This window comes from Mastigoproctus giganteus, chromosome 11, assembly GCF_048544385.1.
Source record: "Mastigoproctus giganteus isolate SK-2022 chromosome 11, ASM4854438v1, whole genome shotgun sequence".
Lineage (NCBI taxonomy): Eukaryota > Metazoa > Arthropoda > Arachnida > Uropygi > Thelyphonidae > Mastigoproctus > Mastigoproctus giganteus.
In genome coordinates, this window is record NC_143585.1 from 166,333,938 (window position 1) to 166,360,987 (window position 27,050).

A 27,050-nucleotide genomic window follows, 5' to 3' on the forward strand; every position below is an offset into this window, starting at 1 on the left:
CACTTGTGAAAGCACAGGGTTAACCATCTCCTTAACAACCATTTACACAAGTGCAAGGATAATCACCTCCTTATCCCTGCTAGAAAAATTCCTGTATATCATTGACAAGACACCATGAGCTACTCTTGCAGACTCACTGCACTGCTCAGAAAACTTCATATCTGACTGCACAGTTATGCCCAAATCCTTTTCATTCTCTACAACCTTGAGTGTAGTACCACACAGTTGATATATAACTCTGGGCTTACTTCTACCCATATGCAGTACCTTACATTTGTCAATGTTAAACTTTAGTTGCCACCTCTCAGCCCATCTGCTCAACATTTCTAGATCCTCTTGCAGAAGCATACTGTCATAAGTTCATTAACAACCCTGCCAGTCTTCGTATCGTCTGCAAACTTAGACATTAAGTCTGATATATCTTCATTAATATCATTAATAAATACAGAAAACAACAATAGACCCAGCACTGAATCCTGGGGGACGGACTCCACTAATAATATTAGTCCACGAAGAGTAGTGGCCATTGATTATCACTCTGTCTTCTCCCACTCAAACAACCCTTTATCCATAGCAGCATTTTCCCTTAATGCCATACTGCTCCAATTTGTACAGTAGTCTTCCATGTGCAACAGTCTCAAAAGCTATCCCAAGATTACAAGGGGTCACATTTGCACATCTCCAATCCGTGGGTACCTCCCCCGAGTCCAAGGAAGCTCTCATAATTATGGCTTAGGGTTTGCTTACTTCCTTTTCCGCCTCCTTTAATATAACTGGATAGATCTCATCCACCTCGGGTGCCTTTTTTATGTTTATCTTCAGTAATTTCTCCTCCACTTTGCTGGCAGTTATTGAAAAATCATTTCATTCACTACCATAGTTTAATACACCAGTGAATAACTCCTCATGTGTAAAGTGTAAATGTTGATGCAAAATACTCATTCAATTTGTTAGCTGCCAGAGCAGGATCATCAACAGTTGAACCATTGATATCAAGTGGACCAATCTGATTCATCCCCTTCCTTCTCGAGTTTACATAAGTAAAGAACTCTTTGCTGTTTTTCTTTGCCAAAGATTTCTCATAATCTGCCTAACCTCCTTTGTTACTTGATTTTACTCCTTTGTTACAGACCAGTTATATCTTCCATACACTTCTGTGTCACCTGTTAATTTATATGTATTCCATGCATTTTGCTTCTCTGCTACATGTCTCATTAGTTTATGACATCAATTTAGGCCTAAACCTTGTACAGTATTTCTTGGTTGGTATGAAAAGGCTAGTAGCTTTCAAGATTAATTCTTTGAATGCTTCCCATTTAGAATTTGCTGTTGGTAACATCATCAGTTGGCTCACTGTATAGAGTTTAAAAACTGTTTCAGACTGCCGTAGTCACCTTTATGAAGGCAAAAACCCTTCTCTTTACCCCTGATGGTAGTTACCTCTTTGAGAGGCGCCTCCGTAGCCAGGTGGGAAGGAGCAGCAGTGCGTAGCACACGCTTCTTGATTAGACCGGGGTTCGAGCCCGTCACCACCAAATACGGAGGATGCGGAAAGGTCAGGTGAATGACCACCGCATACCCCGGAGCAATATGGCCCTAGTTGCTAATGCTCCTAAAAAAAACCAACATAACATAACATAACATAACCTCTTTGAGTAAATCCAACATCAGCACACTGTGATCACTGTCACCTAGTGGCTCCTTTAACAGATTCTTAATGCATGAAGATTCACTACTGATAATCAAACCATGAGTATTACTCCCTCTAGTTGCCTCCCGAACATGCTACTGCTGTAGAAAACAATCATCCAATAAATCCACAAAAACCTTGCTAGTGTGCAAATGACCAACCCACAAGTTCCAGTCAATATCTGGAAAATTAAAGTTTTCCATTATAAGACAATCTGATTTACTGGCCCACTCTATTTCTCTGTACAGCTAATCATTATAATCATCAGGCTTATAGTACACTCCTGCTCTAAATTTTGCTTTCCCAGTGCTTTTGTCACACCAAACTGACTCAACACTGCACTGTCTGCCTATGTCAACTGGATGCATTTCCTTAGATTTTATGTATTTCTTAACTAATAGCATAACCACACTTCTCTTCCTATCCTGCCTATCCTTCCTGTACACATTGTACTCCCTAAGTTTCAATTCTCCATTCCTTATATCTGTGTGACACCCCGTCTCTGATATTCCAACAATATCTGCCTTTGATGTTTTCACCAGCACCTCGAAATCATCAGATTTATTTACTACACTCCCAGCATCGGTGTACACGCAAGTATACATGCACCTGTTCTTCTTCCTAGCTACCCTAACACAACCCACGTATTTACTTGTTCTGCGATGACTCCCAGCAGTCTCTGAAATCCCTGGCACCTTGTTTTCCAGGCTGCTGCTCCTTCCACTAGAAGCAGTGCAAGAATCACTTTCACCTCTGCTAGTGGCTACTGTTAATCTATTAGTCCGTGTATCCCCCTAAGCTAACAGTTTTCCGACCCACCTAACACTGCCTCGATAACATCAGCAAATAAAACTTGTACCCTTTCTATTTAATTGTATCCCATCCCAGTATAATCATTCCCTCCTGTTGACAAGCACAGCCCACGCTGAGAAAAATTCTACCCCATGATCCCTGCACAATCTCTCCAGGACCAAATTGATTGACAAGGCTCTCATCATATACTCCCTCCTATCATGTCTGGGCAGGGTTGCAGACACGTTCAAATTCAACCCTAACTTGTGGCTTTTTTACAGCATTGACCTGTACTTGTAAGTAATTCTGCTGGTCTCCTACTCTTAATATCGTTAGTGCCAACGTGTACAACAATATCACCTTTTGTGCCCTTAAAAGATGATATTTGCTCTACAACGTCATCAAATTTTGCCCCTGGCAGATATACCATGGTCCTGTTCCACATATTCCATTTGCATAATATATTCCACGTTTCCTTGACAATAGAGCCACCACCAACAACAACTAGTTTCCTGTGTGACCAGTGCATTCTGCATTGGGGATTGCTGCTGTGTTGCCTGTTGTTCAAGTGGTTAATTTAATTTAATTAACCACTTGAACAACAGGCTCTCAATTTAAGTCCTACAAGGGCGTCTACCCTGTTCTTCAAGCTTTCATAAAGGCCCATTGTTATCGGCCTTTATGAAAGCTTGAAGAACAGGGTAGATGCCTCATTTCCTCACACACATAGACATTCCCTTGGCAATATCATGTCTCGTTCCTGATTGCTGCACAAACAGCAAACAAGCAGTACATTTCAAAAGGCTGTGATTCAGATGAAAACCATCCCCCTCCCTGAATCACAGCACTCCCACTATCTTGAGCCTTTTGCTTTGCTGCTCTGGTCTGTGCCATGATTTCAGTTCAGTTTTAATACAATTCAATTATAAATTTAATCCAATTAAAAATATTTCACTAAACTTCTATCCCAATGCAGTAATAACACTATATATATATTTCAGTATAGAGCTTTATTTCCTTCTGAACTGAGTTATATTAATTTTTTTGTCTCTTATCAAGTTTAAGTTATAACATTAAGTTTGTAAAATTGAAGTATTTATAATATATAATAAATTTAACTGTCTACTGCACGTGGTTTGAACTCCCACGCCAGCTATCTATGCCAAATTACCAATTCTGATAGCTCTACTAATATTATTATTGTCATACGTTACGTCTAAGTCACAAGCTAAATTATTAAAACACATAAGCAGTGCTATAATTTATAGTTTATAATCCTCTGCTGATGCTGTTTACACTGCTACAGATTACGTAGAAACTTCCAGTATCCGCTATACCGATACGAAAAACAATGGCGGCAGAATCAACTGTGGTTTTCTATGCAATTGTAAAGCCGAGTAATGAATAAATGCACTAAGTTAATCAGAAAATCACAAAAACTACTATACTAATAAATTTAAATCAAGAGTTATACAAAAACAATTTCAAATCAATAAATAAAAAGACTCATACTTGATAAAAGTGATTACAATAGAATCTGGTTGTTGAAAACATGTAACTGAGGTCTTTCAGATAAAGGTAAAGTAGGAAAAAGTTACAGAAAATTACAGTAATTTGAATTAATTATTTTTGCACATTATATACTATGATATGCTTATAGGTCTAAAATCAATTGCATGTGTTTTTCTTGCTATGAAAGATAGTTTGTCCCCCCCCCACAAAAAATTAAACAAAAACTTGAAATTATTCAATAGTTTGAAAACGGTCCATCCATTAAATCTCTAAAGAACCATTATAATGTTGGTGACTAAACCATATGCAACATTGTAAAAAATAAAGGGAAGCTATTCGATTTAAAATCGACATCGTAAAAAATAAAGGGAAGCATCGTATTGGGCACAAGAGTAGTACGTGTTAAGTTTTTTTGGTTTTTTTTTTTTTTTCATGGTTAACCGCGGGTAACTGAATCAGCGGATGCTGGGGCACAACTTATATTTCTGGACATTAGATAGAGTTCTACCGAGTAAAAAAGCTTAATAAACGATATTTTGCCACAAAGAAGAATTTCAACATAGAAATTCAAAATGTAGCCAATTTACTAATTACTGGGACTGTTTGAGTCTAATTTGTCCTTTATAGATATTGAATAATGTGCAATTCTTAAATAATTGCTGGTTTTTCTTTGTTGAATATGTTGTATGTAAGTGTATATAAGTACAGTATATAGATATTCTTTATTGTGGAGGTATAATACCAATAAACTGTTAAATACTTCATGTGGTAAAGTGCCTTTTATTAAGAATTTATACTTATAATTTTGAATGAATTCTAAGTTTTTCAATCAAATAGACTTGGTACCCTGTGATGACCCTTATATCTAATAATACCATTACACATATAACATTACTGTAATATGTGTAATATTATGAGGTGCAGTCAGAAAATGGTAGTCAGCAGTGTACCATATATGAAATAGAGGACAAAACATTCTCTCAGATATGCCAGACAAGCTGTACTTGCTAGCTGGGAGTCTAAAACGCTGATGGAACTGTTATTCAGGTGACATTCAAGTCAAGTGGACCCAATTTCGGCGAAGTCCAGATGGTCTGTGACAGCCAGATCCTCTGCTTGCACCTTCACGATGGTGGGACTGTTAGTAATCCTGGGTATAACCTCCATGCACAAGCCCACTGTGGCCTCTCTTTACACCAACGTAAGCAGGGGTTGAGGTGTGATGCCCACACCAAATGGAGTAATGCCGCACCTCTGTGTTACCAGGCAATACTAGGTGGTAGATGATTCTCATCAACTGGTGTAACCCATGTTTAGTCTCCAGAGCTAAGTTCTGATCAACCCTTCCCCCATCTCTTCTGTCATGCAGTATGACTGATGACTTTTGAGGTTATGATGAACATCATGGCGAGATCCAATCTTCCTTACATTTCGAGGGTACAGCTCTAAAACAGTGTTCGCAGGCCGGCCACTAGTTAGTACACCGGACTGAACCTATTGGTAACGCTTTAGAAGGCTTCCGGATCAGCTAGTGTATAATCTTGTTACCTCTATTCTGCCAGATAGTGACTGGAGGGAGTCCGAGTAGTGTGTATGCGGGGAGCATTGTCGAGGCCACGTTATGTCAAGGACCTGAGTATATTCTTACCACGTGTACGCCATTTACAAAAATTTCATTACTTCATACAACATGTCCCACCACTTTTTCTTACTATTGAATACACCATGAATTGTCAAACTAATAGAGCAGCTTTTCTGCGAAAAGATCTAAACCTCCCAAACACTTCCTAGTTCATTTCACAAATATACGTGGTCCAATTCTAATCTCAACGATGTCCATTTCCACTTGCAGTCTGCCAATCTACTTTTTCTGACAGAATCTCAGTTATCTGTTGATTCAACTACTACTTATCTCAGTTGCCCAAATTATTCACTGCACGATTCCTTCCTCCTCAAAGGTGGTACTTATACATATGTCCGTTCTGATATTCCCTGTCAGAGACATGATAATTTGGAATCTCCTCTTTTCGATCTTCTCTGGCTTAAAATCTCTCTACCTCATTTTGTCAAATTCATCTGTTGTCTCTACCATTCTCCCAAGTCCACTAATCACTTGGAGCTCTTTGACTTCCTCTCTTTGCAACTTGACTTTCTCCAGTCCAACTTTCCTAACAGCGTGGTAATTTTCCTTGGTGATTTTAATGTTTACAACTCCAGCTGGCTTCTGTCTTCTAGTCACACTGACCCAGATGGTCGAGATGCCGATACTTTTGCAATTACTAATGACTTTGCACAGATTGTTCATTTGCCTACAAGAATACAAGACCGACCTAACTATACAGCCAACACGCTTGATCTTTTTCCTCACAAACAACCCTTCTAAGTACACGGTTGAAGTGAGTGGTCATTTGGGCACTTCAGATCACAACTTGGTGATTGTCTTTTCTCCAATGGAGCCTTTATCTCATAGCTATTCCCAGGTTTTTTTTTTTTTTTTTTTATTCCCAACCTTGTATTGTTTGGCATTACAAGAATGCAAAATGGGATGACCTGCGAGATTTCTTTTCCTTGGGGTCGGATTACTGTTTCAAAACTTCTGATGTCAGCGTTTGCTCAGATCGTGTCAGTTGTTGTTGTTGTGGGGGTTTTATGGCGCATAAGCTGCTTTGGCTATAATGCGCCTAGATCGTGTCAGTGAAATTATTCTTGTAAGAATGGAATCCTTTATTCCACACTCCACTTTAAAATCTCGTCCTTTATCTAAAACTTGTTTTTCCAATAAATGTGCTAAGGCTGTTCAAGAGATGAACGTTGCATATCGTAATTGGCTTGTTTCCAATTCTTCAGTTTCATTTTCTACCTACGCCAAAGCCCGCAACGATTGTAAAGCAGTTATTAATCAGTCCAAATTAGGTTTTGAACAGGCTAAGAGTAGAAAACTTGCTTCTTGCCCTAATGGTAGCCGAGCATTCTGGTCTCTTGCCAAAGCTATTGGCCGCAACTTTTGCCATCTTTGCTCCCACCTCTGTCAAAACCAGATGGTTCTGTTGTCACTTCAGTCAAGGATAAAGTTGACCCGCTAGCATCCCATTTTTCTTCCAACTCATGTATTAATAAATCTTAGTGAAACACCTCCCTCCCTTCTCAACACACTCCATTGATGCCTCCTGCGGTCTTACGTCAAAAGGGTGTCTGAAGGATTTTGATGAATCTTGATGCTAAGAAAGCTCCAGGTCCTGATGGTATTTCTCCGCTTGTTCTCAAAACCTGTGCTCCTGAACTTACTCCTGTTCTTTGCTGCCTTTTTTCACTTTCTTATTCCATTGGTGTATTTCCTTCTGCTTGGAAATTTGCTCATATCCAGCCAATTCCTAAAAAGGGTGACAAGTCCCTCCCATCCAATTATCGTCCCATTGCCATTGCTTCTACTCTTTCTAAAGTAATGAAGAAATAAATTAACCGCCAACTCTTAAACTACGTAGAAACTTTCCGTCTGATTAACGATGGCCAGTACGGATTCTGTCAATCCACTGGTGATATTCTGGCTTATGTTACTCATTTATGGACAAATTCATTGAAAAGTTTGGTAAAACACAAGCAGTTGCTCTTCACATCTCAAAGGCTTTCAATCATGTTTGGCATAAAGGTCTTCTAAACAAGCTTCCATCTTATGGTTTGCCAACTGTTTTTTGTAATTGGTTGTCCAGTTTTCTCTCTGATCACTCACTGAAGGTGATGGCAGATGGCTCTCTGTCTTCTATCTTCTCCACTAATGCTGGTGTCCCCCACTCTTCTCCTCTTGTATATTAATGACCTTCTTCCATTGACTGGAAATCGTATCCATAGTTTTACCGATGATAGCACATTGCATTCCACTTTCCATTTTGAGCAACCTTGCCCTGCTCAATCAGCTTCAACTTCTGAAAAATCTGCTACCAATTCCTTAAATGCCGATCTTCAGGTAATTCTCCAGTGGGGCAAAGACAACTTAGTTGATTTCAACCCTTCTAAAACTCAGTCTTGTCTTATATCTCACAAAAAGGATTCTTCTTCACCTATGCTTATCATTGGTGACACTCCGATTTCTAGGCAAAATGATATATCTCTTTTGGGGATTACCCTGACTTCTAATCTCTCTTGGCACAAGCACATTACAAATATTGCTTCCCCTGCATCTAAAAAACTTGGTTTTCTCTTTTGCTCTCGGCGTTACTTTTCTTCCAAACAGCTGCTCACTCTGTATAAATCGCAAATCCGCCCTGCCATGAAATATTGTTCCCACAACTGGGATGGTGCTCCCAAAACCTCTCTCAAGCTTCTGGATTCCATTCAGAAGAGGGCAGTTAGGTTAATTAATGATTCATCTCTAACAGAGTTTCTCCACTCGCTTTCTCATAGACATACTGTTTCTGCTGCATGCCTCTTCTACAGATACTTCCATGGGCACTGTTCTTCTGAATTGGCTTCTATAATTCCTGCTCTCTCCTTCTAAACAGTCCGAACACGTGCTGCCAACATCCATTTACTGTCCAACTTCCAACCCACAGAACCAACTTTTCATCTTCCTCATTTATTCATTCAACTGCTATTTTCTGGAACAACCTTCCTTCATACGTATTTCCTGAAAATTACAATCTACAGAAGTTCAAGTCCAATGTCAACATATATCTTCTTTCGTCTTCTCAACCTCCAACCCAAGCAAGGTACTAAGTACTATAGGTTCTAATACCTCGTGTTTAGGGTTTCCATTAAAAAAAAATAAAATAAAAAATATATGCAATTTTGATGAAAGCGGTGCGCATTAGTAGAGGCATATGATATAAGAAAGCAAGCTTATGCACCATCAGCCAAAAAAAAAAACTTTCCATTTTACCATTCGTTCCAAATGACTGTATCTCAGACTTAAATTTCTTTAGGCTATTAGCTTCCACAACTAAAGATGAAAGCCTGTTCCACCAATCAGCTACCTGCTGGCTAAAGGAAAATTTCTGCACATCTATTCTACAACTACCTTTCCTCAATTTGTAACTGTGCTCCCTCAGGTTCTTAGTTTGAGCAAGAGGAAGGATCCCATCAGCACTCAGCTTGCTCAACTCATTCAAGGCATTATACACCTCAGTCAGATCACCTCGCAGGTGCCTACTCTCCAGGTGCTGCAATTTGCAGAACTTAAGCCTTTCTTGGTAAGAGCACCCCTATGTTTCACTCACCAATGTTGTTGCCCTTCTTTGTACTCGTTCTAGCAACTCTGCATCCATCCTAAAATGAAGCCTCCAGACTTGTACACAGTACAGTACTGTAGGTGTGGCCTGACCATTACCTTATATAATGGGGTAATCACCTCCCTGTCTCTACTAGCACAATTCCTATATATCATTGACAAGACTCCATGGCCTGCCCTGGCAGCCCATCTGCACTGTCAGCGAACTTCATATTTGACTGCACAATTACCCCCCAGTTCTTTTTCACTTTCCACTTCCCTGAGTGTAGTGCCACACAGTTGGTATGTTTCTCTTCAGTTATTGGTGCCATATGCAGTACTTTGCGTTTGTCAATGTTAAACTTCAGTTGCCACTTATCAGCCCATTTTCCCAACTTATCTAGATCCAGTTGGAGTAGCATACCATCTTTACTGTCGTTAACAACCCTGCAAACTTGGACATTAAACCTGATATACCTTCATCAATATCACTGATATTGATGAAGGTAAATTTGGATAGGTATTCCCCAGGGTCCAACACCGAACCCTCGGGAACTCCACTAATAACATTTGTCCACGAAGAGCAGTGTCCGTTGATTATCACTCTTTGTCGTCTCCCACTCGCCCACCCCTATATCAATTGTAGCAACTTACCCTTAATGCCATACCTCTCCAATTTGTACAGCAGCCTTCCATGTGCAACAGTATCAGTCTTTCCTGAAATCCAAGTATATGATATCAAAATTATTTTTGGCATTCAATTCCTTTGTGACCACATCATAGTATCCAATCAAATTCGGTAAGACAGTGCCTCCCTTTGACAAACCCTTGCTGTATCTTAACTATTACTGCAGTCTTGTCTAGATGATTCCATTGCTTTCACCGGAACACAAGTTAAACTAACAGGTCTATAGTTACTTGTGTCACCTTTTTGAACCCTCTTTGTGAATTAATGATACATTTGCACACATTTGGACTCAGGGGAGGTCCACGGGGACCTCCCCTGAGTCCAAGGAAGCTCTCATAATTATGGCTAAGGGTTTGCTGCCTCCTTTAATATAACTGGATAGATCGTGTCCACCCCAGGTGCCTTCCTTATGTTTAACTTCAACAATTTCTCCTCCACCTTGCTCTCAGTTATTACAAAATCACTTAGCTCCCTGTTAGCGTTTGATAAATTTCTGGCACCCCCCTCTTTAAATAACTCCTCATATGTGAATGTAGGTGCAGAATACTCATTCAGTTTATCAGCTACTGAGCATGATCAACAATAGTCAACCCATCTATGTTAAGTGGTCCAATCTGATTCATCCCTTTCCTTCCAGAGTTAACATAAGTAAAGAACTCTTTGCTGTTTTTCTTTTCATCCTTTGCCAAAGATTTCTCATAATCTGCCTTCGCCTGTCTAACTTCCTTTGTGACTTGATTACTCTAGAGACTAAACATGGGTTTCACCACTTCAGGCCTCCAATAAGCAAAGTGGTGGTATTTCACTGGTTGATGAAAGTCGTCTACCACCTAAATACTTAAAATCAATTTTACTTGCTTTTTCGTTGCAAACTCGTTAATTTGGAATATATCTAATTTAGAAACAATTGTGTTTTCAATACTAATAATACCTAATTTCGAAAACTTGTCTTGTTTCATGGTTGATCGTAAATGATTTTTAATAATCTTAAGTATTGAAAAAGATCTCTCTCCTGATTCTTGCACCGTTAAGAATATTCTTAAAGCTACAGTAAGGTTTGGCAATAAACTGACCAAGGCATTCATTTTAGTTTTAATATAAGTTTAAAAAAATATGTATTTCATCACATAATTCCAAAGCATTTATGTCGGATTCCTGTTGTGCACTGTCTGATAATTTAATTTCTAAATCAATACAATATTTAAATTTCATATCTCTTTCAAGCAATTTTAATGAAAAAATGTCATCTAAAAATTTAAAACTTTCATTATGCATAAGTTCGAATCTTTCCTTAATTATGGAAATTTCTGTATCCAAAATAGTAAAATAAAAATTGACTTTATAAGACATTCCGGCGATAAAATACTTTAATCTTCCACATTTTCATACAAAAACAATCTCTTTTTCTTACGCAGTCGAATTATTTCAACATCTGGTAAAGATGTTTCACAGTCTATTTCTTCAGCAGTTTTCTTAGCTTCCTCTAAAATGTTTTTTAAGCCATCATCAGTTCTACACTCTTTGAAATAGTCGTTTACTTGTTTTAACATTTCTATTATTGTCGGTATGACTTGATCAGACTTTTTGACTTGATCAGACTTTTGTATTAAATTACTAACAATATTAATTTTTGATAAAATGTGCCAAACTACAACAGAACATATAAATCTGTATGACTTCATTTTTGTTAGTAAAGATTTGGCAGAATTTCAAGTATTACTATCCCGAGATTGATCATTATACAAAGTAAATTATGTATCATATGTTGCATCAACCCTGCTTTCCCGCCTGGTCTCACACACACCGGTTTAACAGTTAATGTGGGGCACACTCTTCCATTAAAATTTTCCACTAATATGTAGATGCTAAAAATAATACATGTATTTCCTGAACAATGCCAAAAATTTTTCAATTTGCAGCATCATTTATTACTAAATTTAAACTATGCATTGCACGTGGCACATAAAATGCTCTCGGGTTGATATCTAAAATTTGTTTCTGAAGCCCACTATTTTTACCCTTCATGTTAGCCCCGTTGTTGTAGGATTGGCCACACGTGTCATTAACATTAATCTTTTCTTGCTTTAAAAAATTAAGTACAAAATTAGTAAGACCCTCACCTGTTGTATCTGAAATTGAACAAAAGCCTAATAAAATGTTCTTTTACTTCAATTTTTTTTTTGCTTCATTATTTAAGTTAACAAATCTTACAATTATTGTTATTTGTTCTTCGTGATTAGCATCTGGCGTACAATCTAATATAATCGAATAATATTTGCTTTGTTTTAATATATCTAAAATATTTTTTACTTTCTGACCAATGACAGATATTACATCGTTCTGAATTTTATCCCCTAGATAATGAGGCATTTTTTTACTATCATTTTGAATGTGTGTTAAAGTTTCTATTAATTTTAGAAAATTTCCGTTTCTTTCCTCATACAATTTATTATTATGGCCTCTTAAAGGTAAATTTTGCCCTGCCAAAAATTGAATTGTGTGAATAATTCTTTCTGTTACTACTTTCCATCTCTGTTTTTCTAATTTTATCAAATTCTCACTGAATGCATCAATTGTGTTTTCATGTTTAATAGATTTTTGAGATCAATTCAAGATTTAAAACTGTCAATATGTGCTTTACTTTTTTCGTGTCTGTCTAAAGCTCTCGATAAATGTTGCCAATCAAAAAAACCAATATCATCATTAAAACTCGTAGTTTTATTATGAAGTAGTTTGCAACAAAGGCAGAATGCAGGATTTTTTGACTTTAGTGTAATAACCAGCTTCTAAAAATTTTTTTCCCATTACTTAATTGTTTATAATAATATTCTGTAGAAAATGACCTATTTTTATCATCTAAAGAAAAGTTATAATGTTGAACTTGTTCTAGATAGAGTTCTAGTAAAAACATAATACTGTTTGTTAACAATTTTGGCCATAACCCTGGATCGTGTGTATCATTTTCGAAACATTTACTGGTCAATACTGGAGTATCACCAGTAGAGGTTCCTATCATCATCAACTTTCATTGATGAAATTTCTTCAATGGGTGGTTGATTTTCCAAAAATCAATCTACAGAATTTTGAGTGATGTTTTGTTCCTTACTGATTTTGTCATCATAGAAAGTATCTAACTGTGATTGCGATGATTCTCCAGTTTTTTGACTTTTTGCAGATGTTGGTTCAAAAAATCTTGAAATTGAAGTAGTAACATTTTTAATACTCTCCTCTTTTTCTGTCAGCCATCTAAAGAGAATGATTCAACAAATTGTTATTTAAATAAATAGTATTTAACAAACAAAAAAAAAAAAAAACAAAAAGTCGCTTATTAACTTAAAAAGATCTTTTATAATTTTTTGTTGAGATTTGTGATATAAGGATTATATAATTTAATAGCCTTTAGCGTCGGTACCCCTAAATATTCAGCACCCAGGTGTGATGCACCCTTTGCACCCCCGGTTGGCATGCCCCTGTCCAGCAGGACTGTCTGAAGACATTGAAAGCCAGATGGATATCCATCAAGGATGGATATTCAAATTAACGTTGGTCAATTTGATTGTTCAACAGGCTGACACTGTTGCACAGAGGGCAAAAAATTCATGAACACAATCATCATAGAAGATGACACCTGTTTGAACCCAAAACAAAGCACATTCTAATCAATGGAAGAATTCTACAAGCCCATCATCAAAGATATTTGAGATGTATCATTCTGTCAAAAAACTATCTAGGCAGTGTTCTGGGATAGTCATGGGATTATTGTTATGTACCCTTTATTTGAACCACAGTTACTGGCTCCACATACATGAACATTCTGCAAAAGCATCTCCTCCTCTTCCTCCTGATAATTGCCCAGAACTTCTAGCATATAAGAAACTTGTCCTAAAACAAGACACTGTACCTTCCTCATCATGTCCAGCAAGTTGTACACCCATATTGAGCATCTCCCACACTCCCTTTACCTGTCAGCTTTGGTTCTTCCAAAAATGGATGTCCTGTGTTTCCATAAGTTGGAAAATAGTGATGCACTCAGTTTTTGTTTACCAGTATGCCCAGCATATCAGGAATAATGAATTTTTGAAGACTTATAGATGATGACTGTATAGATAGAGAATTGTGTTCACATGTATGCTTCCTTCTGTTGTACCTATAATCTGTTATACAATATCAAATACATTCTTGAGTATGTTTGTTCACATTGTTGGCTTTGAGTTTATATTAACTTATTTTTGGGAACGAGAGTAGCTCCGTGCGAGTGAAGTTTTTCCGGCTCCAGCTAATAGAGAAGTTTTTCTTAAATTTTTGCTGTTTTATTGACTTAAATTGGCATATTAATTTATTTTCTAGAAGTAGCTTTATATTCCTAGTTACGATACTTAGTTTATTTTGAACTTAGATAGAGATTTTGTAAATTATTACTTAGTATCAGTAAGGGTATCCAATCCATGTGTTGGACAAGATTTTGAAGCTCCGGCCGGCAAGTTTTAAATTATATTTAGCCATTTTATTAACTTAATTTTTATATTAAATTATTTTCTATAAATAGCTGATAGTCCTATTCAAGCTCCTTGGTTTATTTTGAAAGTTGATACTTAGTCTCCGTGGATTAGAGGGGAACAGGTATCCTGTGTGTTATCAGACACTCAGCCTAAAACACTGATGGATCCAATATCTCTCTATTACAGAAGATTTAGGAGAAGTCCGGTTGGCCTGCCTTCCTAAAATCCACTCATGCACACCTTCTCGATGGTAAGCCCTGTTATGTCACTTAGGTGGCAACAAACGTGTAGTGGTTCTCTTCAAGATGCCTGGTCAGCGTGAAGAGGAAAAGACCAAACCCTCCAGCATATGAGAGCACAGCAATACAAATGGCCCTCAGTAACCAGCAGCTTTCACTCTTCCTCTTACGGCAGCGAGAGGATCAAAGTGGAAGCAGAGGGTGCTAAGAATCTCTGGGTACGACCAGGCTGCCATGCACGGAAACTGAATTTGGCCTGTTATAACGTACGATCACTCATCGGTGAAGACAGGTATTAGAGCTGGAAAAGGAATTAGAAAATGTGAATTGGAATATCATCGGTTTGGCTGAAACAAGAAGAAGAAATGAATCACTTATAAGTTTATCAAGTGAAAATCTGCTGTACACCAATTGAAACAGTGAAAGGAGTAAAGGTGGAATTGGGTTTCTGGTCCATAAAGATTTTAAAAACAACATTTTGGAATTCAAAAGTACATCACCAAGGGTGTCAAGACTAATACTCAAGATTTCTAAGAGGTACAAGCTAAAGATTATAATGATTTATGCACCAACATCGAGCCATGATGATGAAGAGGTTGAAGAAAAGTACACCGAAATTTAGTCTTCTAGATGAGCAGAAAACCCACTACACTATTATTATGGGGGACTTCAATGCCAAGGTTGGAAAAAGGCAAAACAGCGCAGAAAGAGGAACTATAGGAAATTTTGGAATTGGTGAAAGAAATAAAAGAGGTGAAAGACTTGTGGAATTTGCAGAATCTCAAGGACTGTCAGTAATGAACACTTTTTTCAAGAAAAGGGTGAACAGAAAGTGGACAACTAATGAAATCGACTTCAACCTCACTAACAGAAGATATATTGTGAATGATGTTACCGTCCTGAATAAGGTAAATGTTGGAAGTGATCACAGAATGGTAAGATGTACACTTGATATAGATAAAGGGAAAGGAAAAAAACTGACTCGAGTAAATAATACAAAGGTTTTTGAGATAACAGAGGAGGAGAAAAAGCAGTATGTACTGGAACTTAAGAACAAGCTTGAGCTTCCGCAGACTGCTCAGGACCAAGATATCGACGAGGAATATTACAACTATCTGAAAGTGATAAAGCCCAAGAAACCTATAGGGAAACAGAAATCCAAAGAAGAAAAAATTAGTCAAGAAACACTTGTCATGATGAACCGAAGACGACATATGAAGAGCAAGAAAAACACTGACAGGGAGAAAATTGAGTATACTGAGTTATGCAAAGCCATTAGAAAGAGACTCAGAGAGGACATAAGAAGATTTAACACAAGAAAAGTAGAACAAGCATTAAGGGAAAACAAAGGATTTAAATCAGCAGCCATGAGCAGTAATACAGAAAGACAAATGATACTGAAACTGAAGAATAGCGATGGTGTACTTATAAACAGCAGAGAAGGCATAATTCAAATAGCAGAAGACTACTATAGAGAATTATACAAGGAGCGAGGGAATGATACCAGCAGTGGGGAAGATGGATTGCAAAGTAGCAACACATACGACATACCCAATATTCTTCCTGATGAGGTAGAACATGCATTGAAGAAAATGAAGAATCAGAAAGCCCCGGGGGAAGATGAAGTTACTGTAGAGTTGTTAAAATTGGGAGGAAGAGACAACACAAAAACTGGCAAGGTTCTTCACAAAGTGCATTGGAAAAGGTGTGACGCCTAAGCAGTGGAATAAAGCAATCATAGTTTTGCTGCATAAGAAACGAGATAAATCAGAAATTGGAAATTATAGACCAATTAGCTTGTTATCCCACATCTGCAAGTTGTTCACAAGGGTCATTACTAACAGATTAGAAAGAATACTTGATGGGAATCAACCGAAAGAGCAAGCTGGCTTTAGGACAGGATTCTCAACTATGGATCACCTTCACGTAATATCACAGCTGATGGAGAAAGCAAATGAATATAAAACACCATTATGCCTGGCATTTGTGGATTATGAAAAGGCATTTGACTCCATACAGCATAAGGCAATGTTTCGGGCATTGGAAAGACAAGGCATAGATACCCCATATATTATGATTTTGAAGAAAATATATGAGAGTGCTACCTCCTTTATTAGACTAGACAAAGACAGTAGCAAATTTAAAATCGAGAAAGGAGTTCGACATGGAGACACAATTTCTCCGAAGCTGTTTACTGCTGCCCTTGAGGAAGCTTTCAGAAGATTAGACTGGTCGCAGAAAGGAGTCAGTGTGAACGGAGAGTACGTAAACTGTTTACGATTTGCAGATAACATTGTGGTCATAAGCCACGATCCCAAAGAATTAGAGGAAAATCTTAATCAGTTATGCACAGTTAGTAAGGATTTTGGACTAAAGATGAATATGGCTAAAACATAAGTAATGATGAACAAGTATGCCACGGAAAGGGAAATAATCATTGAAGGAGCAGTAATTGAAAAGGTGGAGTCATATACTTATCTGGGACAAGTTATTAGCTGTAATAATGATAAATGGCTGGAAGTCAAGAGAACAAATTTTGGATGGATAGCATTCAGGAAATATAGTCACATACTGAAGAGCAATATCCCAGTTTGTCTGAAACGTAAAATAATGAACCAATGTATACTCCCCACTATGACTTATGGAAGTGAAACTTGGGCACTCACCAAAAGAATGGAAGAGAAGCTAAGAACTACACAGCGAAGAATGGAACGAATTATATTGGGAGTCAGACTGTTAGATAAGAAGAGAAACACGTGGATTAGGCAGCAAACTCAAGTAAAGGACATTCTTATCAAAACTAAAGAACTAAAATGGTCTTGGGCAGGACACATAGCTCGAAGACATGATGACAGATGGACTAAGAAAATAACAGAATGGTACCCAAGAGAAGCTAGAAGAAAACCTGGAAGACAAAGGCGGAGATGGATAGATGAAATTCATGAGTTTTTGGGTAGTAAATGGATGGCCAGTGCTCAAAACAGAAGGAACTGGAAAGTTGCTGGAGAGGCCTTCATCCTGCAGTGGATTGAAAATGGCTGATGATGTCCGTAGATTTACCGTTCGTAACTTTGCACCATTGTTATATGATACAATGTATATCCCGAACTAGATAGCATAGGGTTTAAAGTAAAACTAGATAGTGAAATACATAGCACTGTATTAGAAGTCTGTTAACTGAGTATAGTATAGTATTATCAATTAATCAGTTAAATTGTACTTAAACGGAATCATGACCCAGATTAGAGCAGCAAAGCAACACTCGCATATTAGCCAGAGTACTGTGGCTAGGGGAGAACCGAAGGGGACAATTCTCCTACACATCGCAGTCTAAAAAAATGTGCGAAATGTGAAATGTTAGCTTAACTGTCTAGAACAGGACATGATCTAGTCAAGAAGGATGTCTTGTGTTTGTGCAAGATGCAGAGACTGTGAGGAAATTAGGTGCCAATTCAGCATTCTAATGGGAGTCTATGAGAGTTTGAAGTGTATGGTGGATGCCCTTGAGGAAATTAATAAGAGAGGGCCCATCAAGCTCTCAGCTGTCTAGCTCAATGCCAGAGTTCACTCCTCTGCATCAGTTAACACAGTGGCAATCTACAAGGCAGAATGCACTTGTCCCACAGGAATTAGTTATTGTTGGTGACTCCATTGTCAGGGAGACGGGGAATATATTATGCAAAAAGGATATGTGGCACAGGACTAGGGGTATGTCTGCCAGGGGCAAAAGTTGATGTTTTAGAACAGATATCATCTTTTAAGGGCACAAAAGGTGATACTGTTGTGCCCAGTGGCACTAATAACAAGAGTAAAAGATCTGCAGATTCACTTAACAAGTACATGTTGAAAAAAAGTTGCGAGCTAGGGTTGAGTTTGAAAGTATCTGCAATTCTGCCCAGATACGATGGGAGTATATGATGAAAGCCTTGTCAATCAGTTCGGCCCTGGAGAGATTGTGCAAGACCTGTAGGGTAGAATTTTTCTCAGCTTAAACAGGAGAGACTGCTTGTTAACAGGAGAGACTGCTTCTATAGGGATGGGATACACTTAAATAGAAAGGGTGAAAGAATATTTGCTGGTGCTATTGAGGTAGTGTTAGGTGGGTCAGAAAACTGCTAGCTTGGGGGGGGGGGGTACACAGGCTAAAAGATTAACAGTAGCTGCAGGCAAAGGTGAAATTTGCTGATTAAATAAAATAACTGAATGTTAAATTGAAACTGTATTTTTATACAGAGGGTTGATTCAGCCTTTTGATAGCGATTTTGACAGTCCTTTAAAACTGCAAAATTCTGTGCCGCCACCCCACCAGTTGTGTTCTATTTGTTTTCTCTGCTCATGGACTATTGCACGGCATCTCAACTTCCATTGAAGTAAAGTGCGATGCAAAACTGACAAGTCGATCTTGTCCCATTCCTGCTGGCAGACTTTCCACAAACCTTCAAAAGTCCAAATGCACAAAAATGTATGGGTACAGCTCCAGGTGATTTAACAGGTATAACAGGTTCGATCCCTTTTGAAGATATTCAAAAGGGATTGAACGAATACCTGTCGCCGCTTCTATTCTCCGCAAAAAAGTGCGGGTGGAATGTGACGTGTGGCTTGACACCTTATCCTGGTGCACCCAGACCTTTTCAGTGGCAGAACCGTACAATATGGGTATTTCATGTTCAAACAGCAGCGTAGAACTTCAGTCTGGTAATACACTGAGTTGACTTTCACGTTTTTAGCAACTCTACGCAACTCAAATTTGCCTTTATAACAAAAACCAGCTACAACCATAAAACCTTGGTCAAAACTCTCCTTGCACTGACATACCCATGTTGGAAAGACCTTGTCACCCTGTGGACGGTAATAAATTTCCCGAATTTTGTTGCAATTGGAGAGGTATACCTCCAATGTTGAGGTATACCTTCGTCCAGTGTTGCTACAAATTACCACCTTTCAGCTGCCAGATATTTTTCGTAGAGTTTTTGAGCATTGGCTTGCTGCTCTGCAATGTGCCTTGCTCCTAGGTGGTGTACTAGGCCTTGTGCTTCTCCAGTTGCAAATTTTTGTTCATTATGCGACAAACGTTGACTGGGAGATTCCCACACGTGATGCTATAGCTGTTTGAGTTTTTGGATTTTCACCAACAACTAGCGAATGCACTTTTTGTACAACCTCCCTCGTTCAACTTGGAGCAGGTTGCAATTTCTTTAGTGTTTTCCTCCCACTTGCAGCAGCTTCACGGAATTTTTATTTGCCATTCAAAACCTTATGGATATTAATTCTAAATGGGAAGCATTCAAAGAAGTAATCTTGTATGCTACTAGCCTTTTTGTTCCTACTAAGAAATACTGTTCTAGATTTAGGCTTAAATTGATGCCAGATGAGCTAATAAGACTCGTGGCACAGAAGAAAATGCATGGGATGCATATAAATTATCAGGTAAGACACAAGCCTATGGTACATATAAGCTAGTCTGTAATCAACTCACAAAGGAGGCTAGGCAGTGAAAGGCAAATTATGAGAAATCTTTGGCAAAGGACGGAAAGAAAAACAGCAGACTTTGCTTATATAAACTCTAAAAGGATGGGGATGAATCAGATTGGTCCACTTGATATTAGTGATTTAACTATAATGATCATTCTCAGATAGCTGCCAAACTAAATGAGTATTTTGCATCTACATTCACATATGAGGAGTTATTCGAGGAGGAGGAGAAGGCCAGATGTTTATCGAATGCTAAAGGAAGTTAAATGATTTTGTAATAACTGAGAGCAAAGCGGAGAAGAAATTGTTGAAGTTAAACATAAGAAAGGCACCTGGGACAAATGGGATCTATCCAGTTATATTAAATGAGGCGGCAAAGGAAGTAAGAAAACCCTTAACTATGAGAGCATCCTTGGGGTCAGGAGACATCCCGATGGACTGGAAATATGCAAATGTATGTCCATTTCACAAAGGGTGACATGAGTAATTACAGACCTGTTAGTTTGACTTCTCTTCCAGGGAAAATAATGGAGTCACTGGTTAAAGAAGCATTGCAGGATCATCTAAAAAAGACTAATAATAATTCAGACACAGCATGGGTTTGCTAAGGGTAAATCTTGTGTGACCAATTTGATTGGATACTATGATGTGGTCACAAAGGAACGGGATGCAAAAAAATAATTTTGATATCATATACTGTACTTGGATTTCAGGAAAGCTTTTAATACTGTTGTACATGGAAGCCTACCATACAAATTGTAGCAGTATGGCATTAACGGCAAGTTGCTACAATGGATAAAAAGATTGTTGAGTGGGAGAAGACAGAGTGGTAATCAATGGATAATGCTCTTCGTGAACGAATGTTATTGGTGGTGTACCCATGGTTTTGTATATTTATCAATGATATAGGTGAAGTTATATCAAGCTTAATGTCAAAGTTTGCAGATGATGCAATGGTTGGCAGCATTAATGACAATATGCTGGTGCAACAGGATCTGGAAAAGCTAAGCAGATGGGCTGAGAAGTGGCAACTGCAAAGTACTGCATATTGGTAGCAATAACTGCACAGAAATGTACTGACCAAGTGGTGTTACACTCAGGGTAGTGGAGAATGAAAGAGACTTGGGGTAATTGTGCAGTCAGATATGAAGTTTTCTAAGCAGTGTAGACCGGCTGCCAGAGTAGGTCATGGAGTATTGTCAGTGTTATACAGGAATTTTGCTAGCAGGGATAAGGACGTGATTATCCCCTTGTATAAGGCAATGGTCAGGCCATACCTTAAGTATTGTATACAAGTCTGGAAGGATGTACAGTTGCTATAACATATACAGAGAAGGGCAACAAGACTGGTGAGGGGGAACAAAGGGGTGCTCTTATGAAGAAAGACTTAAGTTGTTCTGCAAATGGCAGCATCTGAAGATGTTGAGGTGATCTGATTCAGGTGTATAAAAATTGAGGAAAGACGGTTGTCGAATAGATGTGTGGAAATTTGCATGGAAGTTGATAGCTTAAATAAATTCAAGGAAGAAGTGGACAAACGTTTGGAGTGAATGGATGGGTGAAATGGAAATTTTTTTTTTTTTTTTTTTTTTTTGGCTGATGCTGTGTAAGCTTACTTTCTTGCATCAATTGCTTCTACTAATGCTAATGCTTGTTAACCCAAGTAATATTAGTCCACTAGTCCTCTGATTTAGTATGATTTTCAACTTTTTTGCTGAGCTGGAATTATTTATTGACCTGATTTTCCCCAGTATGCTATACAAACATGGCTTGCTTAAAGAAAAAAGAAAATTTAAAAAAAAAAAAAGGAAAAAAGGATTAATTGTTGTTATTAAATATATATCATTGGCATGTAAACATCACTGCATTCAAATCTGACTTGCCGCACTTATTGAAGTGCACATTTATTGAAGCAAAAGTGATTTTATTTTTAATTCAAGAGAGTCAATAAGACTTATTTGGGAAAAACCAATGTGAGATGAGTCTCAGTGGGATACTAAAATTTCAAGTTATTGATAATGCAAAACTCATTTTAAAGACAGTTGCTAAATGATATTACACTTTTATTTCTGCCATCTGCCTAAAGTAATTTTTTTTTTCTTCCTAGCACCTTGTCCACAAGCCAAAACAGCCAGAGTAGGACAGGTTGCAAACAGAAGTGGAGGCAGTGGAGATGCTATAAAATTAGAAGAACTGAATAATCAGGTGTATATATGCATATTTTAATTTGCCTTCATTTTAAATGTCAGAAAAATATTTACTATGGTAAACTAAAAAAAATTAAAGGTTTACTGTTTATCCTGTTATCTGTAGTTATATGCTAGTTCTCAGAATCCAAAAAAAATGCTTTAAAAATTAGTCTTTACTTTTATCACATGTTACACTGCAGAAACTATTTTCTGGTAATGCCGCTTTAAATTTTATGCTCTTCAGACTGTTCTGTTCATGGACAAGATTGTGTTATTTAATTGTCCTTTTTAAATATTTAGCTGCTGATTTGTGAATATCCATTATCTTTGATTATTCTAATATTGTACATATCTCCAATATATATATATATAATAAAAAATTAAGATATATATATATATATCTTAATATTTTTTTTTTTAATTAGTCAAGAAACACTTGTCATGATGAACCAAAGACGACAAATGAACACTGATAAGGAGAAAATTGAGTATACTGAGTTATGCAAAGCCATTAGAAAGAGACTCAGAGAGGACGTAAGAAAATTTAACACAAGAAAAGTAGAACAAGCATTAAGGGAAAACAAAGGATTTAAATCAGCAGCCATGAGCAGTAATACAGAAAGACAAATTATACTGAAACTGAAGAATAGTGAGTAGAGAAGGCATAATTCAAATAGCAGAAGACTACTATAAATAGTTATACAAGGAGCGAGGGAATGATGCCAGCAGTGAGGAAAATGGATTGCAAATTAATAACATATACAATATACCTGATATCCTTCCTGATGAGGCAGAACGTGCGTTGAAGAAAATGAAGAATAACAAAGCCCTAAGGAGATGAAGTTAATGTAGAGTTGTTAAAATTGGGAGAAAGAGACATGACACAAAAACTGGCAAGATTCTTCACAAAATGCATTAGAAAAGATGTGGTGCCTAAGGAGCGGAATAATGCAATCATAGTTTTGCTGCATAAGAAAGGAGATAAATCGGATATTGGAAATTATAGACCAATTAGTTTGTTATCCCATATCTTCAAGTTGTTCACAAGGGTTATTACTAATAGATTAGAAAGAATACTTGATGAGAATTAACCGAAAAGCAAGCTGGCATTAGGACAGGATTCTCAACTGTGGATCACCTTCACGTAATGTCACAGCTAATGGAGAAAGCAAATGAATAAAAAACACCATTATGCCTGGCATTTGTGGATTATGAAAAGGCATTTGACTCCATACAGCATAAGGCAATGTTTCAGGCACTGGAAAGACAAGGCATAGATACCCCATATATCATGATTTTGAAGAAAATATATGAGAATGCTACCTCCTTTATTAGACTAGACAAAGACGGTAGTAAATTTAAAATTGAGAAAGGAGTTCGACAAGGGGAGACAATATCTCCGAAGCTCTACTAAGAAGCTTTCAGAAGATTAGACTGGTCGCAGAAAGGAGTCAATGTGAACGGAGAGTACCTAAACCACTTACGATTTGCAGATAACATTGTGGTCATAAGCCATGATCCCAAAGAATTAGAGGAAAATCTTAATCAGTTATGCACAGCTAGTAAAGATTTTGGACTAAAGATGAATGTGGCTAAAACAAAAGTAATGATGAACAAGTATGCCACAGAAAGGGATATAATGATTGAAGGAGCAGTAATTGAAAAGGTAGTCATATCTGGGACAAGTCATTAGATGTAATAATGATAAATGGCTGGAAGTCAAGAGAAGAATAAATTTTGGATGGATAGCATTCAGGAAATAGTCACATACTGAGGAGCAATATCCCAGTTTGCCTAATATGTAAAATAATGAACCAATGTATACTCCCCACCATGACTTATGGAAGTGAAACTTGGGCACTCACCAAAAGAATGGAAGAGAAGCTGAGAACTACACAGAGAAGAATGGAACGAATTATATTGGAAATCAGACTGTTAGATAAGAAGAGAAACACATGGATTAGGCAGCAAACTCAAGTAAAGGACATTCTTATGAAAACTAAAGAACTAAAATGGTCTTGGGCAGGACACATAGCTCGAAGACATGATGACAGGTGGACTAAGAGGTGCCTCCGTAGCCAGATGGGCAGGAGCAGTAGTGCATAGCACACGCTTCTCGATTAGACCTGGGTTCGAGCCCGATACCACCAAATACGGAGGATGCGGAAAGCTCAGGAAATGACCCATGACCCTCGCATATCCCCAGAGTAATATGACCTTAGTTGCCAATGCTCCTAAAAAAAAAAAAAAGATGGACTAAGAAAATAACAGAATGGTACCCAAGAGGAACTAGAAGAAGACCTGAAAGACAATGACAGAGATGGACAGATGAAATTCATGAGTTTGTGGGTAGCCAGTGGATGGCCATTGTACAAAACAGAAGGAACTGGAAAGTTGCTGGAGAGGCCTTCATCCTGTAGTGGATTGAAAATGGCTGATAATATTTTTTTTATATCAGTTTCTAAGCAGTGATTATTCCAGACTTTATGGACACTGTGTATATTTATTAATATATAGAATCTGGAGTCAGTGTAATCACATGTATATGTGATTTTGTTTTAATACAGTTGCATTATTTGTTTAAAATTGCCACTGACAAAATGATTTTTTTTTTAACTGATACAGCATATTTCTCTGAAATTTTTTCCAACATGCCATCATTAATAGATCAAACTGCATGTACGATTCTGCTCATAAGATCTTACAAGTAATTTTTTATTATGGAATGAAATTTCCACTAAGGAAAATTAATTCAATCAGTGTTAAATGGGTAGTGTGCAGTTTGGTGGTGCATCATCTTGTAAACTAGTCAGGTTTATCACCCAGTATAAACTAGTCAGGTTTATCACCCAGCTCATTATCACTAGCATGTTCAAGTAATCCTTTCCAGTTATAATGCTTTTAATGAAAAATAGTCCAACATTTACTATACCAAACCATTAATTTTCTCTGCGCCATGTTACTTAGTTGCCTGTGGTGATTCTCCTATAGCCCATAATTAACAATATAATAACCAGTATTATAATTAGACTTTTTCCAAAATCTACATATACATGTCAGCCCATCTGTCTGGATTTTCTTCTGATATGTGAGGAAAGAGTTGGAGTTTGTATGTGTTATTTGTATGGAAAAGGCTATGAATTGTAATATATCTATTTATGCAGTCGTGTACTTAATTCATTTTGTAGGACTTGTGTGAAACTTCAGTGATTAGTTCTGAATTTCTTCCTGGTATGCTGGAATGACAAGAATGAGTTTTTATCAGTAACTAAACCTTTATTCTTTTTTTTTTTTTTTTTATCCAAAAATTTTACTGCGATAGATTGAAACTGAATTGTTTTTCTAATGATAATTATTGAACTCTGCAGCTATTTCCCTCTCTGTCTGCACTTCATGTCTGCAAGAGGATATATTCTGTGAGTTTAATGATACATTTATTGCATAGGGGTAAACCTTCAACAAAAAGAAGTAATCAGCTCATTAGTTTATTCAGACTTTATGGACTCCCTAAATATTTTAGTGTGTGTAATATTAACCAGGAAAAAGTGCAATGAGAAACTCCCATATATGGCTGCATTATAAGCTACTAGAATTGTGACGCATAGAAAAGTAGGCATTACAAAAGGCTAGATATTCTGTTTGAAACTTGACTACGTGTACTAGGACGCGGAGACTTCCCAGTGACCCTGCTGGACCTCCAGATTAGCAACACTGGGATCCAATGCCCACAGCCTAGGTTCCAGGCTAACATCAATGGAATTCGCATTGGCCGGTGGATATTCGGAAAGGGGGATCTTGGTGGTTGAGGGGCCCATTCAATACACCACTTTGGCCCATGCTTCGACAAGATGAGTTGACCTGAATGGCTCGTCTAGGATCAGTTGGCTAGTGGGTTCACCTGCGAGGGTCAACCGTGTCAATGCCAAGCCCCCACCCTCATGGTGTGAGGGACAGGATTCTGGCTGGGGGTTATGGTGTCTGGGTAGCCCTGGCGTTTCACTCCCAAGCGCATTTATTGCATGCCACATAGTGGGCGTCCCTTTCGGCTTCGTGATGAATGCGGAGCCCAGACACTGAACCATTTCAAAAACTTCATGAATCCTGATAAACTTACTTCTTCAGGGGCCCCCAACCCAGTCCCTATCTGGAAATATAGATGAAGACGCACATAGCACTATTGCTACAAAGAAACAGCAAACTGAAATGCCATCAGGGCCTGTCCCAAGGTTTTTAATCATACATTCAACCAACGAAAAACCGATTGGCAAAATGTCACCTTCTTTATACAAAAAGGGTTAGATGGGTTAGCAGGTTCCCCTAAATCAGTTAAGAGGCTCCATTCTGGGGACCTTTTAATTGAATGTAAAATGATAGGTAGTCTGAACTGCTACTCCGACCAACATCAATCAGAGGAATACCCATAACAGTGTCACCACACAGAACACTCAACTCTTGGGGAGTCCTTGCATGCACTCGTTGTGCAAAGGACCACAAAACAGCATCATGTTCAGCCATGAAACCTACCTGCATTAACTGCGAGGGAGAACATCCAGCCTGCTCATGTGCATGCCAGAGGTGGAAAGAAGAAAAAGAAATTTAACAGCTGAAGGCAGAGCTGAACATATCATACCAGGACGCAAGGAAAGCTGTGAAGTCTCTAAATATCAACAAACCCACCTACGCCCAGAAGGTAGCAGGGAGATGTTCCATCAGAACTGAGATGGACATGAACATTCCTTGAAAAGAGTCATTCACTCCCATTGCACGTT

General features: G+C 37.8%; 1 protein-coding gene across 1 annotated transcript in view; it reads left to right on the forward strand.

Annotated features, from left to right (window-relative positions):
- LOC150078556 (microtubule-associated protein RP/EB family member 1-like) overlaps positions 1 to 27,050 on the forward strand; it is a 128,186-nt gene that overhangs the window by 63,876 nt on the left and 37,260 nt on the right. Inside the window, exon 6 of the mRNA XM_090384982.1 lies at positions 22,200 to 22,297. Coding sequence (XP_090241108.1) covers positions 22,200 to 22,297 — 98 coding nt within the window. The remainder of the gene's footprint in view (positions 1 to 22,199; positions 22,298 to 27,050) is intronic.